Source organism: Rhinoderma darwinii, chromosome 3 (assembly GCF_050947455.1).
Source record: "Rhinoderma darwinii isolate aRhiDar2 chromosome 3, aRhiDar2.hap1, whole genome shotgun sequence".
Lineage (NCBI taxonomy): Eukaryota > Metazoa > Chordata > Amphibia > Anura > Rhinodermatidae > Rhinoderma > Rhinoderma darwinii.
In genome coordinates, this window is record NC_134689.1 from 387,962,119 (window position 1) to 387,978,741 (window position 16,623).

At 44.7% G+C, this 16,623-nt stretch overlaps 1 protein-coding gene across 1 annotated transcript in view; it reads left to right on the forward strand.

Annotated features, from left to right (window-relative positions):
- Positions 1 to 16,623, forward strand: part of LOC142750544 (matrix metalloproteinase-21-like) — a 31,633-nt gene that overhangs the window by 2,342 nt on the left and 12,668 nt on the right. The window contains exons 4-6 of the mRNA XM_075859545.1: positions 10,018 to 10,486; positions 11,169 to 11,305; positions 15,787 to 15,928. Coding sequence (XP_075715660.1) covers positions 10,018 to 10,486; positions 11,169 to 11,305; positions 15,787 to 15,928 — 748 coding nt within the window. The remainder of the gene's footprint in view (positions 1 to 10,017; positions 10,487 to 11,168; positions 11,306 to 15,786; positions 15,929 to 16,623) is intronic.

The following is a 16,623-nucleotide window of genomic DNA, read 5'->3' on the forward strand; positions in this document are numbered from 1 at the left end:
GGGGTACCTATTTCGGAAGAAAAAACTGAAGGCCCGGTAACCGTTTTGTCTTTTTTGGGTATTGAAATAGATGTTTTTTCGTTTGCTCGATGACAAATTGGCAAGTTTGGTGTCCCAAATTGACCAGGTCATGGGGTCTAAGAAAGTGACGTTGAAACAGTTGCAGTCGTTATTGGGCTTGCTGGTTTTTGCCTGTCGAATAATTCCCATGGGTCGGGTTTTTTCTCGGCGCTTGTCGTTAGCTACTAAGGGTATATTGAAACCTGATCATTTTATCCGGGTAACATCTTGTATGAAAAAGGATTTGTTTGTCTGGCATTCGTTTTTGAGTTCATTTAATGGGAGTTCATTTGTCAGGACGACGAGATGTCTAATGTTGATCTGCAACTTTTCACTGATGTGGCTGGGAGCGATGGTTTTGGAGCAGTTTTTAGCCGAAGTTGGTGTAGGTCCCCTTGGCCCTCGCATTGGGGTGATTTAGGGTTAGTACGTAATTTGACGTTGTTAGAGTTGTTTCCTATTAGAGTTGCCATGTATTTGTGGGGTAGAAGGATGGTGAATAAGCGGATTGTATTCTGGACGGACAATATGGCGTTTGTGCATGTGGTGAACGGCTTGTCGTCTACATCATTGCCTGTGCTAGCTTTATTACGATTTTTGGTTTTGAAATGTTTGGAACTGAACGTGTGGTTTCGTGCGAAACATGTTCCGGGAGTCTGTAATGTGATGGCCGATGCTTTGTCTCGTTCACAGATGTCCTTGTTTCGGGAATTGCACCCGGCAGCTTTGGCAGAAGGGGAGTCCCCCCCACTTCACTTATGTGCCCGGCACGAGGAGAACTTATGAGTCTGTTGAGGGGTTCTGTGGTACCAGCGACTTGGAGGAGTCATTGCAGAGCGTGGGATCGGTGGTTGGAGACTGCGGGGGGTAATTTTCCATCACAGGATCGTTGTCATCTTGATATTACCCTTAATAGTTTGGTCCAATTACATCAGGATGGTTGTAGTGCGGCCACTGCAAGTAAACATTTAGCAGGGGTGGCCTTTATGTTAAAATTCTGGGGATGTAGGGATATTACCAAAGAGTTTGTCGTTAAGCAGACGATGAAAGGTTGGAAGAAGGAGGCGTTTTCCCGTGACACGAGGCGACCAGTATCTTTTGCGCTCCTGAGTAGGCTTTTATCCAATTTGTGTTATCTTTGCCGGGATGAATATTAGGTTTCTTTGTTTGGTGCGGCGTTTTCGTTGGCTTTCTTTGCTACACTACGAGTTAGTGAGCTGGTTCCACCCAGTGTGGACAAACGCGGTGGGCTTCTTGGGTCTGATGTGGTGGTTTTGGGTGATTCCCTTCGGGTCTGTGTTCGGCGGTCTAAGACTGACATGGCCGGGAAGGGTGCTTGGTTGTCGATTGGGAAGGTTGGGGGCCAGTATTATCCTGTGAGGTTGGTTAAAAATTTTGTGTTTGTCCGGGCGGCCGGAGTACAATTTTTAACACATAAAAATGGGTCGTCGATGTCGCGTTTTCAATTTGAAGCGGTTTTTAAGGCTGGGCTGAAATACTTGGGGCTGCCACCGGGCGAGTTTGGTGCTCATTCTTTCAGGATTGGCGCTGCCACGGAGGCAGATGCCTTAGGCTTGGATTCAGTGGCTATTATGCGGTTGGGTAGATGGAGCTCAAATAGCTACAGTGAAGGAAATAAGTATTTGATCCCTTGCTGATTTTGTAAGTTTGCCCACTGTCAAAGACATGAACAGTCTAGAATTTTTAGGCTAGGTTAATTTTACCAGTGAGAGATAGATTATATTAAGAAAAAATATGAAAATCACACTGTCAAAATGATATATATGTATTTGCATTGTGCACAGAGAAATCAGTATCTGATCCCCTACCAACCATTAAGAGTTCAGCCTCCTCCAGACCAGTTACACGCTCCAAATCAACTTGGTGCCTGCATTAAAGACAGCTCTTACATGGTCACCTGTATAAAAGACTCCTGTCCACAGACTCAATCAATCAGTCTGACTCTAACCTCTACAACATGGGCAAGACCAAAGAACTTTCTAAGGATGTCAGGGACAAGATCATAGACCTGCACAAGGCTGGAATGGGCTACAAAACCATAAATAAGACGCTGGGTGAGAAGGAGACAACTGTTGGTGCAATAGTAAGAAAATAGAAGACATACAAAATGACTGTCAATCGACATCGATCTGGGGCTCCATGCAAAATCTCACCCTGTGGGGTATCCTTGATCCTGAGGAAGGTGAGAGCTCAGCCGAAAACTACACGGGGGGAACTTGTTAATGATCTCAAGGCAGCTGGGACCACAGTCACCAAGAAAACCATTGGTAACACATTACGCCGTAATGGATTAAAATCCTGCAGTGCCCGCAAGGTCCCCCTGCTCAAGAAGGCACATGTACAGGCCCGTCTGAAGTTTGCAAATGAACATCTGGATGATTCTGAGAGTGATTGGGAGAAGGTGCTGTGGTCAGATGAGACTAAAATTGAGCTCTTTGGCTTTAACTCAACTCGCCGTGTTTGGAGGAAGAGAAATGCTGCCTATGACCCAAAGAACACCGTCCCCACTGTCAAGCATGGAGGTGGAAACATTATGTTTTGGGGGTGTTTCTCTGCTAAGGGCACAGGACTACTTCACCGCATCAATGGGAGAATGGATGGAGCCATGTACCGTCAAATCCTGAGTGACAACCTCCTTCCCTCCACCAGGACATTAAAAATGGCTCGTGGCTGGGTCTTCCAGCACGACAATGACCCGAAACATACAGTCAAGGCAACAAAGGAGTGGCTCAAAAAGAAGCACATTAAGGTCATTTAGTGGCCTAGCCAGTCTCCAGACCTTAATCCCGTCAAAAACTTATGGAGGGAGCTGAAGATCCGAGTTGAAAAGCATCAGCCTCGAAATCTTAATGATTTACAGATGATCTGCAAAGAGGAGTGGGCCAAAATTCCATCTAACATGTGTGCAAACCTCATCATCAACTACAAAAAACGTCTGACTGCTGTGCTTGCCAACAAGGGTTTTGCCACCAAGTATTAAGTCTTGTTTGTCAAAGGGATCAAATACTTATTTCTCTGTGCACAATGCAAATAAATATATATAATTTTGACAATGTGATTTTCTGTTTTTTTTTTTTTTTAATAAAATCTATCTCTCACTGGTAAAATTAACCTAGCCTAAAAATTCTAGACTGTTCATGTCTTTGACAGTGGGCAAACTTACAAAATCAGCAAGGGATCAAATACTTATTTCCTTCACTGTATAAGTCGTATGTGCGACCGGATTTGGTTTGTCATGTATGATGAATTTATTATAGTATGACTTTCCTTCTGGATATTCTCTTCTTCCATTTGTTGACCCAAAACCCCCCCTCCTCCTCCCCAGTTTTTCTTTGTTTTGGATTATTCTATCTCCGCCTGTATCTTCTTTCTGTCCATTTTGACCTTGTATTTAGTGCGAATTTCCTTTTTTGTCAGGATCTTGCCGCCCCCAGGTGTGGATCCTGGGGCACTCATATGTGCATTGGGCGGCAGTCCGTGCAGTACGGAGGCCGCTTGGCCCGAATTTGGGCCTCTCACAGGCCGACATCCACTGGAGAGGTGTCTGGGGATTACGGTGGGTGCAGTTGCTGCCAGAGGTAGTGGCGGTTACTAGGCACACTGAGGGACCGGTTGTCCTGATCATTCATGCTGGGGGGAATGATATCGGCCAAGTTAAAATGGCAGAATTGTTATCATTAATCCGGACCGATCTGGCGCGTTTTCAGGAGCTGTTTTCTCGCTGCGTGGTGGTGTGGTCTGAGATAATGGCACGGACTGTTTGGCGGGGTGCCGGGAATTTGGCAGCGTTGGAAAGAGTGCGGAGATTGCTTAATGTGCGGGTGTCGCGGTTCATTCGCTCGATAGGTGGAGTTGGGCTGTGGCACCAGTCCTTAGAAGGGGACAATGCGGATTTGCTGACGCTGGACGGGGTACATCTAAACGATATCGGACTCGATATCTTTCTTTTGGACTTGTTGGATGGGGCCGAGAGAGGACTGGCGTTGCTTGGTGGGGGTGGTCGGGGAACTGAGTAGGTTTCTCAGTTCCCTTCCTTGGCGGAAAGTACGGCTAGGAAGATGGAGTTAGAACCCTACATGCCTGATGGAGTACAGGGAGCATCGGCATTTCAGGAGAAGGAGGAATGAGAGAAAAATATGTCTTCATGCCGATGGTTTTATAATAATAATAAAGCTGTGGGCACTTCCACATTTCCACAAAGAAGGTGTTGGTGTTTTTATTATAATTAAATAATGGTGTAAGGTCCTGGGCAGGTAAGGTTGGCAATGGGTCCTTGCAGTCCTGTTAAGCCCTGCCCGAGGCACAGCTTAACAGAGGCAGGGAGAAGGCAGTCCTGGAGGCCTTCATTAAGCCCTTGGACAACCATTGGCACCCCCGGATGATGGGCCAATGAGCTGTCGGCGGGGCTGCCCCCCTCCATTCAACGCATCAGATGCTGCGGTCCCGACTGACCGAAGCATTTGAGGAGATAAACGGCCAGGAACAGCTCAATCGCTGTTCCTAGCCGTTAGTCCCGGGTGTCAGCTGTAAAACACAGCCAACACCCGCAGCATATGGAGTGCGCTCAGCGCGCGAGTGTGCCCCATACTTGTCCCCCTGCACCATGACGTGCTGGTACGTCATGGTGCGTCAAGAGGTAAACTGGTTCTTGACCAGGTCCTTAACCCCTTCCCGCCATTTCACGTACAGTTACGTGATGGGAGATGGTCTTTTCCCGCATCTCCACGTAACTGTACGTGAAACAGATGGAGCTGGCTCAGGAGCTAAGCCAGCGACATCACCGCCGGGTGACAGCTGTATGTTACAGCTGGCACCCTGAGGTATCGGCCAGGACCAGAGCTAGCCTCCGATCCGACCGATTAACCCCTCACATGCTGCGTTCAATAGAGATCGCAGCATGTGAGGAGTTTAAAAAAAAAGGATAACAAGTGATCAAAGTCGCATGTACCCCAAAATGGTACCAATAAAAACTACAGCTCATCCCACAAAAAAAACAGCCCTCATACCACTACGTCTATGAAGACATAAAATTAGTCAAGGCACCAATAAGGCAGGAAATAAAAATATGCAGTTGTGCCGGCCCGAGGGGAACGTTTCTACTGTTTCAAGTGGCGAATTATCAAGGCCCCTAAAATTAGGGAACCAGGAAGGGGAGGGCCCAAACATATCTGCTGGAAGCGAGGGTGCCCGTATTATACCAGGACAACACTTTCCCAGCAAAATTCCCCAAACTTCAAAGGTGCGGCGTGTGGACCAAAAGGGGAATAAGTAAAGACCATTTATTAGTGCGACACCGGCCTGTGCAGAAAGGATTGTGTCACAGCATAACACACATCTATGAATTATTATTTTTATTTTTTTTACCCCATTATTATACCACCTCACTATGCCCCTGATATATTCTGCCCGCCTTACAAGTAACCCCACATTATAAACGGAAACACCAGTAGACTCAAAACAATACTACTACAAGCAAAATCCACGCTCCAAAAGCCCAATGGCGCTACCTCCCTTCTGAACCCTACAGTGTGCCCAAACAGCAGTTTACTTCCACATATATGGCATCGCCATACCCGGGAGAACCCTTTTAACAATTTTTGGGGTGTGTGTCTCCAGTGGCACAAGCTGGGCGCCACATATTGGCATATCTATTGAAAAACCATTTTTACTCTGCAACATCGAGTGCACAATTTCTGCCAATCACCTGTGGGGTTAATATGCTCACTACACCCCTAGGTGAATACCTTGAGGGGTGTAGTTTCCAAAATGGGGTCACTTCTGGGGGGGATCCACTGTTTTCGTCCCACAGGGACTTTGCAAATGTGACGTAGTGCCCAGAAACCAATCCAGCAAAATCTGTACTCCAAAAGCCAAATGGCGCTCCTTCCCTTCTGAGCCCTATTCTGTGCTCAAACAGCAGTTTATGACCACATATGTGGTATTGCCGTACACAGGAGAAGTTGCTTTACAAGTGTTGGGGTGAAAAAGGATTTTTTTTATTTTCACTGCCCAATTCTAATAAAATCTATGAAACACCTGTGGGGTCAAAATGCTCACTACACCCCTAGATGAATTCCTCAAGGGGTGTAGTTTCCTCAATCGAGTCAATTTTGGGGAGTTTCCACTGTACTGGTACCTTAGGAGCTTTGCAAAAGTGACATGGTGTCAAGAAACCAATCCAGCAAAATCTGTGCTCCAAAAGCCAAATGGCGCTCCTCCTCTTCTGATCCTTGGCGTGTGCCCAAACAGCAGTTTATGACCACAAATGGGGTATTGCCGTACTCCAGAGAAGTTGCTTTACAAATGTTGGGGTTCTTTTATCCCTGTATTTGTTGAGAAAATGAAAAATGTTGAGCTAAAGCTACGTCTTATTGGAAAAAAAGGATTTTTTTTCATCTTCTCTGCCCAATTCTAATAAAATCTATGAAACCCCTGTGGGTTCAAAATGCTCACTACACTCCTAGATGGATTCTTCAAGGGGTGTAGTTTCCTAAATGGAGTCACTTTTTTGGTGTTTTCATTGTTTTGGTCCCTTAGAGGCTTTGCAAATGCGACGTGGTCTCCGCAAACCATTCCTGCTAAATTTGAGCTCCAAAAGCCAAATGGCGCTCTTTCACTTCTAAGCTCCGCCGTGTGTCCAAACAGCCGTTTATGACCACATGTGGGGTATTGTTTTACTCTGGAGAAATTGCTTTACAAAAGTAGTGGTGCATTTTCTCCTTTTAGTCCTTGTGGAAATTAGAAAAAATTAGCTAAACCTACATTTTCTTTGAAAGAATGTAGATTTTCATTTTCACGGCCTACTTACAATAATTTCTGCAAAAAACCTGCAGGGTCAAAATGCTCACTATACCCCTAGATAATTTCCTCAAGGGGTATAGTTTCCAAAATGGGGTCACTTTTGGGGGATTTCCACTGTTTTGGTGCCGCAAGAGCCTTTCAGACCCGACATGGAGCTTAAAATATTTTCTAATAAAAAGGAGGCCCCAAAATCCACTAGGTGTTCCTTTGTTTCGGAGGCCGGTGCTTCAGTCAATAAGTGCACTAGGGCCACATGTGGGGTATTTCTAAAAACTGCAGAATCTGGGCAATAGATATTGAGTTGCATTTCTTTGGTAAAACTTTCAGTGTTACAAAAAAAGAAAATAGATGAAAAATGAATTTCTGCAAAAAAAAAAAGAAATTTGAAAATTTCACATCTACTTTGCCTTAATTCCTGTGAAACATCTAAAGGGTTAAGAAACTTTCTAAATGCTGTTTTGAATACTTTGAGGGGTGAAGTTTTTAAAATGGGGTGACTTATTGAGGGTTTCTAATATATAAGGCCCGAAAATCCACTTCACAACTGAACTGGCCCCTGTAAAAATAGCCTTTTGAAATTTTCTTGAAAATGTGAGAAATTGCTGCTAAAGTTCTAAGCCTTGTGATGTCATAGAAAAATAAAAGGATGTTCAAAAAACGATGCCAAACTAAAGTAGACATATGGGGGATGTTAATTAGCAACAATTTTGTGTGTTATAACTGCCTGTCTTACAAGCAGATACATATAAATTTAGAAAAATGCAGGCTCAAAACAGCCCGATCCTGAACTGGTTAAAGCTATGTTCACACAGAGTATTTTGACGAGTTTTTTGACGCGGAAACCACGTCACAAAACTCGTCAAAAACGGCCCGAAAATGCCTCCCATTGATTTCAATGGGAGGCGTCGGCGTCTTTTTCCCGCGAGCAGTAAAACTGCCTCGCGGGAAAAAGAAGCGACATGCCCTATCTTCGGGGGTTTCCGCCTCTGACCTCCCATTGACTTCAATGGGAGGCAGAGAAAGCGTATTTCACGGTGTTTTATGCCCGCGGCGCTCAATGGCCGCGGGCGAAAAACTCAGCGAAAATCGGCGTGCAGGGAGAGGAAAATCTGCCTCAAACTTCCAAACTGAATTTTGAGGCAGATATTCCTCCTGCAAAATACTCCGTGTGAACATAGCCAAAGGGGCTAAGATATTGAAAAAGGTAAATCTGGATGATTTTTTATGTATTTTAAAAAATTGTACATGCAATATCTTTGCATGTATGTGGTTTGGTGGTCATGTGGGAATGTTCTTCTGAATGTGGGCACATTTTTGGATGCTGTGCCCAAGTTTAGTCAGACCGCAAGCATGGCTGACCAACCTTTACTAGTTAAACGATAAATACCAGGACACAAACATTACTTTTTGCTGGATGTGATCGGCCACAGCTTTTATTTTAAAATCCATAACCAAAACTGTTATTTTCAGCACAGCTATGAAGCGTTATACCGGCCGCCGGACTCCCGACGGGCAAGTCAGCCCTCGTAGCTCCTCATCACACCACCGAATTCTCCAAAAGATCGCCAGCTGTGACTTAAAGGAAATCATTTTGAACATATGATAGCAGATTATAAGAATATGAAATCAGCATAACAAAATTACAATCATAATCGATTATAATAAATCAACTTATATCACACCCGTAAAAGTTTTTTTAATTTTTAATATATATATTTATAACCAAGGGTGGGAAACTCGTCTCCAGGATCCTCAGAAAGAGGAAGTTCGTACAGTGTCACCTCTATATAAACCCTATAAGGGAAATCAGGGTGGAGGGTATACCCAACGCTGCAGCTGATATGCACATGTCATTATCAAAACCCACTTACAGTCAGAGTGCACCCTTCCTAATTGGTCAGGTGCTTTCATGACACGTGACGCGTGTTTTAAAACGTGTGTTATTCTACTACCACCTAGTGTTGAAGGGTATTACAGTTTCTATTCTGTGGTTGGTCTCTTTTCCGTCGTCACTTCAGAATGGCTTGTGCAGTAATCCACATGATGACGTCATCTGAACAACACTGTGTCTGGTATAATAACCACCATCACAGAACAGATGACAATACTCCAGGGACAATAGGTTTTCTCTCATAGCCTGACAAGGTCATACACAAGGTCAGAGAGTTCTCTTCCTTCTCATTGTATGAAATAAATGGCTGGGACCGATGCCATTCCACTTTGTTTTACGAAGAGTTTTTGTAAATATCGCCATCATATTTAGTAAGTAATGGTAATATTTTATAATAATATTACAATACAGTAACACATGAAGAATAAATATATCATAGGGAAAAGGGTGCATGTGACATCACGTATGGCACACATAGTGAAGAAACCCAGAAAGGCATAGGTGGATAATGCAGGATCTGGGGGGCATCTGAGGCACTCTATGGGGGCATCTCTGGTTGGCACTCTCATCTGTAACAAACTCTCTACGGGGACATCTCTGTGGGAGGCATTTTGGGGAGTATCTGTGGCTGAGGTGCTGTATGGGGGCATCTGTCATTGGTACTGCTTAGGACATCTGTGGTAGGCACTATGGGAAAGTATCTGAGGCACTGTTGGGGGTATCGGAATCACTTATGGAGGCATTTGCAGCTTAGCCACTTATGGGGCATCTATGGCTGGCACATACTGGTAAGTGAACATGTAACTAATTAAATAAAGGTACTTCTATAATATCTGTGATACATGCTGGTTGTACTGTATTTTTTTTATACCTTTATTTTCTGAGGTCTTAATAAAAAGTTACCTTAAAAACAAAAAATTGTGAGCTATAAATGCCTGATTCTTGTGGTTCCTGGACATTCATCTATCAGGAGAATGGGGGTCTGTTGACCCACGTTCGTGGATTCCTGGCCACCACATGCTGTATTGAGTTAATAGAGAGGTGGTTATGCTTGTGGCGAGGTGGTAGTCCTCTCCATTGGCGGCTATCAGAGTTACAGAAAAAAAGCAGAGCAGGCAGCGCTCCTGTGTATATGCCATACATGTTAAAGATAGTAATACCTCTTTAAGAGTTTTTGCTGCACTTGTAATTTTACTACGGGACCAATAAATAATTGACTGTTTCCTACTCCTTTTTATACCCAGGCTGCTACCTCTAATGTGGAGGCTCATCTTGCAGACACAAACGCAGTGCGGGACTATCCTCTACTAAAGACAACATGTCACGGAAGTTTTAAAGAGTCACAAAAAACTGTAAATACGTTAAACCTTGAAGGTATCTCAGCAGCTTTTAGTGACATCTTTGGCAAAGTGGTCCAACCAAATACCACTGAAAGGTCTACTGACCCACAGAAGAAGAAACCTATCTGGAGGAGCAAACATGACAGGGTAAAAGGAAAACTGCCATCTCTTGTGCCAGGGCTTGTACTGGTTAAGAAAAAGCTGAACTGGCAGTTAATGATGGAAGGATACAGTGCCCACCTGACATTGGAGGAACAAAGGGGGACTCTCAGGGAAGCGTTCCGTATGTGGAGTGAAGTGACCCCTTTATTGTTCATGGAGGTGTCACCCAAGTCTGAGCTCAGTGCTGACATCACATTGGGTTTTGGAACAGGTAGGGCAGATACAATTGTATAAGTGGACACTTTAAATTGAACATCATTTTGTCTTAGAACCTAATCTGTGCTGATGAATTACTTAATATATCTTTATGGTGGTTAGAAATCTGTTTTTCTGATGCAGAGCGCCAAATCCTCTGCATAGTCATAAAGTTAAATGATAAAGTAATGGCTACCTGCAGCCACCACTAGGGGGAGCTTTGGAGCTAACTGCATACTGCAAGTAGTAAGCCCCTCGGCTCCCTCTAGTGGTGGCTGGAGACCACCAGAAGATTATGATTTAACTCTATGACTATGCAGGTGACTTGGAGCTTTATGAACATAGCCTTAGACGTAGAGCAGACAGAAGTGGGATTTCTGTAGTTACACATTTCCTCTATTTTTTATTCTTGCTGAGTGAACAGACTTTTCCTGGTGTGATGTGAGAGCTGTGATGTGTGCTGTGAGTAAATCAAATGTCTCCCCCCTTCGGCTCCTCCTCCTCTCTCACAGTATACAGCCTTACACACACTAAGGGAGAGATACAGCAGCTTCATCCCCCTCCTCCCTGTCTTATATTTTTTGTTTTACACTTGATACATTTTTTGGTGACTGTAGAGGTTTCAGAACATTTACAGAAGCAGGGAAGGGGAAACACAGGCTGCTGCACTTTTCTTGATGCACTTTTTTTTTCACCAGGTCGACATTTTGGATGCTCTCAAGTGTTTGAGATGGAAGGAAATGAGCTGGCACATTCTACAAGTGATAGAGAAATCCACCTCAATGATGATCAACATTTTACGGCCAGCGGGCAGCATGGTATTAGTTTGCTAAAGGTATGTACCATGGTTATGCCAGGAAATTAAAAAAAATACTGATAATCACATCAGGTAGACAATGTTTTCATTAGCATCTTTAGGGAATTTAAAAAAGGCATAAAAGTAATCCAGCCTTGATCATGGCTGCTGAGTCACATTATCTTTTACAAAACAGCATTATACAATATTCTGTAACCCTGTACATTCAGTACTAGAACTAACGCTGAAAAATAAAAGATTAAAGTTCTCTACTGTGTTGACATTACAGTCAGGGCCACATCAAGGTCTGTGAAGACCTTAAAACATTGGGCATGACCCCTCTCCAACTTTGAAAAACATTTTTCATATATAAAAAGGAAAAATAGTCTGTGGGTAATTACAAAAAGTAGCACCATCACAGAGATAGTTTGTCAAAAACTACCATACATTATAAGGCAGTATACAAATAATACCGCCCTGCAGTACCCAAATAGTACCACACTACACTAGCATACAGGGCCGGCCTTAGGGGTGTGCGACCTGTGCCATTGCACACGGCGCATCACTCCAGCAGGAGGAAGGGGGCACTGCGCTGGCTCCTGTACTCTGCTTGTGTTTCAGAAGCGCCCGGGCCCAGCGTCTCAGCAGCTGCGTTTCCGCCTGTGGGCTTCTCGTCTAAGTGGCGTCGCTACCGCTGTAGCAGCCATAGCGGCTGCTAGCGACGACAGCGGGCATGAGGGCGCTCGTGCCACCCGTCGGGACTGGCCCCCCATGTGCGGCGGCGCCACCAGCAGCCAACGTAGCTGCTACAGCGGTAGCAACGCCACATTCAATAGTATCTCTGTCCTTAGGTACTCAAATACTATTGAACACTATAGCAGAGCAACGAGGTATCGCCCTGCTCTGGTATCTACTTGCGCCACTGTAGCTCCCTGAAGGAGCGGAATCCCCGTGTGGCCTGGGGATTCCGCTCCTGGACAGATCACTTGATGTCTCTGTCCATATATGGACAGTGATATCAGGGGCAACTCCTGAAGCAAAATCCCCGTCCAAGGTGGTGATGACTCTGTGAGCGGGGATTCCACTCCTGGAGAAGCCCCTTACTCACTGTCCATAAATGGACAAAGACGTCAGGGGCTTCTCCTGGAGTGGAATCCCCGGTCACAGCATTGTCAACGCTGTGGACGGGGATTCCGCTTCAGGAGTTGCCCCTGATGGCACTGTTCATATTCAGTGGATATAAACCGTCTACACACGCCTACACACCATCTTACAAAAACAGTCCAAGATTAATAATTTCAGAATTTTCACCTTTAATGTCACCCATAATCTGTACAATTGTATTGAAAAACAAACTTAAATCATTTAGAGGGGAAAAATAAAAATAGAGAACAAAAATAATGTGGTTGCATAAATATGCACACCATTAAACTAATACTTTGTTGAATTACCCTTTGACTTTATGACAGCATTCAGTCCTTTTGGGTAGAAGTCTATCAGCATGGCACATCTTGACTTGGCAATTGTTGCCCTCCCTTCCGTGCAAAAGCGCTCCAAATCTGTCAGATTGTGAGGGCATCTCCTGTGTACAGCCCTCTTCAGGTCACCCCACAGATTTTCAACGGAATTCAGGTCTGGGCTCTTGCTGAGCCATTTCAAAACTTTGATCTTCTTCTGGTGAAGCCATTCTTTTGTTGATTTGGAGGTTCTGCTTTGGGTCGTTGTCGTTTTGAAAGGTGAAATTCCTATTCATTTTCAGCTTTTTAGCAGAGGCTGCAGGTTTTGTGCCAATATTGACTGATATTTGGAACTGTTCATAATGCCCTCCACCTTGACTAAAGCCCCAGTTCCAGCTGCAGAAAAACAGCCCCAAAGCATAATGCTGCCTCCACCATGATTCACTGTGGGTATGGTGTTCTTTTGGTGATGTGCAGTGTTGGCTTTGCGCCAAACATGTTTTTTGGAATTATGGCCAAAATGTTCAAACTTGTTCTCATCAGACAATAAAACATGTTTTCCAACATGCTTTTGGCAGACTTGTTGTAGGTCTTTGCAAAACATAGCCGGGCTTGGATTTTTTTTCTGTTAGAAACGGCTTCCGTCTTGCCACCCTACCCCACAGCCCAGACATATGAAGAAAACTGGAGATTGTTGTCACATGCACTACACAACCAGTACCTGCCAGAAGGTTCTGCAGCTCCTTTAATGTTGCTGTAGGTCTCTACATAGCCCACTTAACCAATTTTCATATTGTCTTTTCATCAAGTTTTGAGGGATGTCCAGTTCTTGGTAATGTTACTGTTGTGCCAAATGTAATCCACATCTTGATGACCGTCTTCACTGTGTTCCATGGCATATCTAATGCCTTGGAAATTCTTTGGTACCCTTCTCCTGACTGAAGCCTTTCAACAATCAGATCCCTTTGATGCGTTGTAAGCTCTTTACGGACCATGGCTTTTACTGTCACATGCAACATAGAAAATGTCAGGAAAATCCTAATAGAACAGCTGAACTTTATATGGGGTTACTCAGAATTACAGAGGTTACTTTAAATTATGGCATCTATGTACTGACTAATATTTAACATGAGTATAAATGTGATAGGCTAATTCTAAACACAACCACATCCCCAAATATAAGAGGGTATTCACACTTATGCAACCACATTATTGTAGTTTTGTTATTTTTATTTTTCCCCTCTAAAAGATTTCAGTTTGTTTTTCAATGGAATTGTACAGATTATGGGTCACATTAAAGGCGGAAAAAGTTCTGAAATGATTAATCTTGTACTAATTTTTTGACATGACAAAAACCTGGCATTTTAACATGGGTGTGTAGACTTTTAATATCCACTGTATGGACAGAGACATCAAGCGCGCCATCCAGTAGCAGAATCCCTGGCCACAGGGGGATCCCGCTCCTTCAGTGAACTACAGTGGCGCTATCTACAGGAAGGGGGGAGGGTTCTATCTACAAGGGGGCTGTGTGACACTACCTTCAAGGGGGTGTCTGGCACTACCTTCAAGGGGGTGTCTGGCACTACCTTCAAGGGGGTGTCTGGCACTACCTTCAAGGGGGTGTCCGGCACTACCTACAAGGGGGCTATGTGGCACTACCTACAAGGGGGCTGTGTCGCACTACCTACAAGGGGGCTGTGTCGCACTACCTACAAGGGGGCTGTGTCGCACTACCTACAAGGGGGCTGTGTGGCACTACCTACAAGGGAGCTGCGTGGCACTACCTACAAGGGGGCTGTGTGGCACTCCCTTCCTATAAAATTTGGGAAACTATGTACTAGGCCACAGGATCATGCCGGCCTACGCAAGGATCCCGTTGTCGGTGTTGTGGATCAGCTCAGTTTGTCGTGGGAACGGGGCCTAGGTGAGTACTTTTTTTGTTTGTTTGGGGGCACTGTCTACAGGGAGGAGGTGGGGGATTATGGCACTGTCTACAGGGAGGCTGTATGGCACAATCTACAGGGGGCACTATACTGTGTGGAGGCCACTAAGCGGACATTACACTGTGTGGGGCACTTCAGGGGGCAATATACTGTGCGTGGCACTTAGGGGGAATAATACTGTATGGGCACAATTAGAGGACAAAATACTGTGTCCTTGAAGGGGTTATAATATATTATATTATGAAATATTATTATACTGTATGGGGGCACTAAAAGGGCATTATACTGTAAGGGGGCATTATACTTTTTTATGGGGCATTTTTTTTTATGATGGGGTGGGGCGCCGAAAGATAATTTTGCATGATGCTAAGGCTGGCCCTGCTAGCATACACTTCTCAAATAACAGTGCTTGGTGGTAAAACAGCAATGACTTATAGCTCCTTCTATAAATTGCCCTGAAAAGGTGGACTAGGTCCAAGGGCATTCGCCCCTCTTATAATCAAGCCTTGCTGAAGAGCTAAAGCCGAAAATGGTGACTATTACTGCTGGACAATGTAATGCAGCACTTATATTATGTGATGCTCATTCCGGTAGGGCTACATTATATTGCATAATGGATGTGGCTCTGTGATATGGCGGTCAAAGAAAGTGGCATCAGGGAAACAGAAGCAATCATATCCAAACATTTATCAGTGGAATTGCACATTATTATAGTAGGTGATTTACATTAACAAATATCCGTAAATGGATTCAGCAACAGTCTAAAGTAGGAAAGCCTAAAGCTGGCCTTACACTTTTGATAACTGTTGGCAGAACCATCTCCCCCATATACCCCTCACAAGTAAGCCTGCATGTTTATTTCAATGTGGAGAGGGGATTCAGCAGCTACCAGGCACTTTTGGTGGCACTTATCTCTTACAGCAACAAATGATGAGACATGTTAATATCAACTCTCTGTCATTGGGGGGAGTTGGGACGCTCCCATACACCTACGAATGTCGGCCGATCCCACACTCCCACCGAAATCAGCGGGTTCGGCCAACTTTGATTTAATGTGAGGAGACAGCCGGCAGCCCGTGCAATGAGTTCTACTTGTTTATGACTAATTTTACCCTCTTAGGTGGCAGTGCATGAGATAGGACATGTCCTGGGGTTACATCACAGCACCCGGGCTGATTCAGTGATGTCTCCATCATATAACACAGAAGGAAGCAGTGTGGAACTGAGCAGCGGGGACAGGAGAGATATTCAGCAACTTTATGGTGAGATCTCAGCTACAGGCGATGATAATAATGGATATTGTTAGATGGTACAATAGGTGGTGATGTGTACAGACAACAACAGACACAAGGAATGACATGAACGCGCCATGACAGAAGCAAGCAATAGCATATACAGACAATCAATGTCATTGCTTGTCTCTATCATTGTCTGTATATATCATTGAAAGTGGCAAGCACTGATGTGTAGAGAATATAGACAGGCAATGACATAGACAGGCAATAACATAGACAAGCAATGACATATACAGGCAATGACATAGACAGGCAATCAGGAGCGTAACTAGGAAAGACTGGGCCCCATAGCAAACTATTTTCTGGGCCCCCCACTCCCCTGGCTGCCACACACCGTCCCCTCTTGTAGATAGTGCCCCCCTGTAGATTATGCCACACAGCGCCCCCTTGTAGATAGTGCCATAGAGCCCCCCTGTAGGTTATGCTATATAGCCCCCCTGTAGATAGTGTGACACCGACTGGTAGATAGCGCCCCCACCTCCCCCTTGTAGATAGTGCCATACAGCCCCCTGTAGATATCACTATACAGCCCCTTTAGATATCGCCATAGAGCCCCCCCCTATAGATATCGCCATACTGCCCCCTGTACATAGTGCCATACAGCTCCCTGCAAATATGACCATACAGCCCTCTGTATATAGCGCCGTACAGCCCCCTTCCTG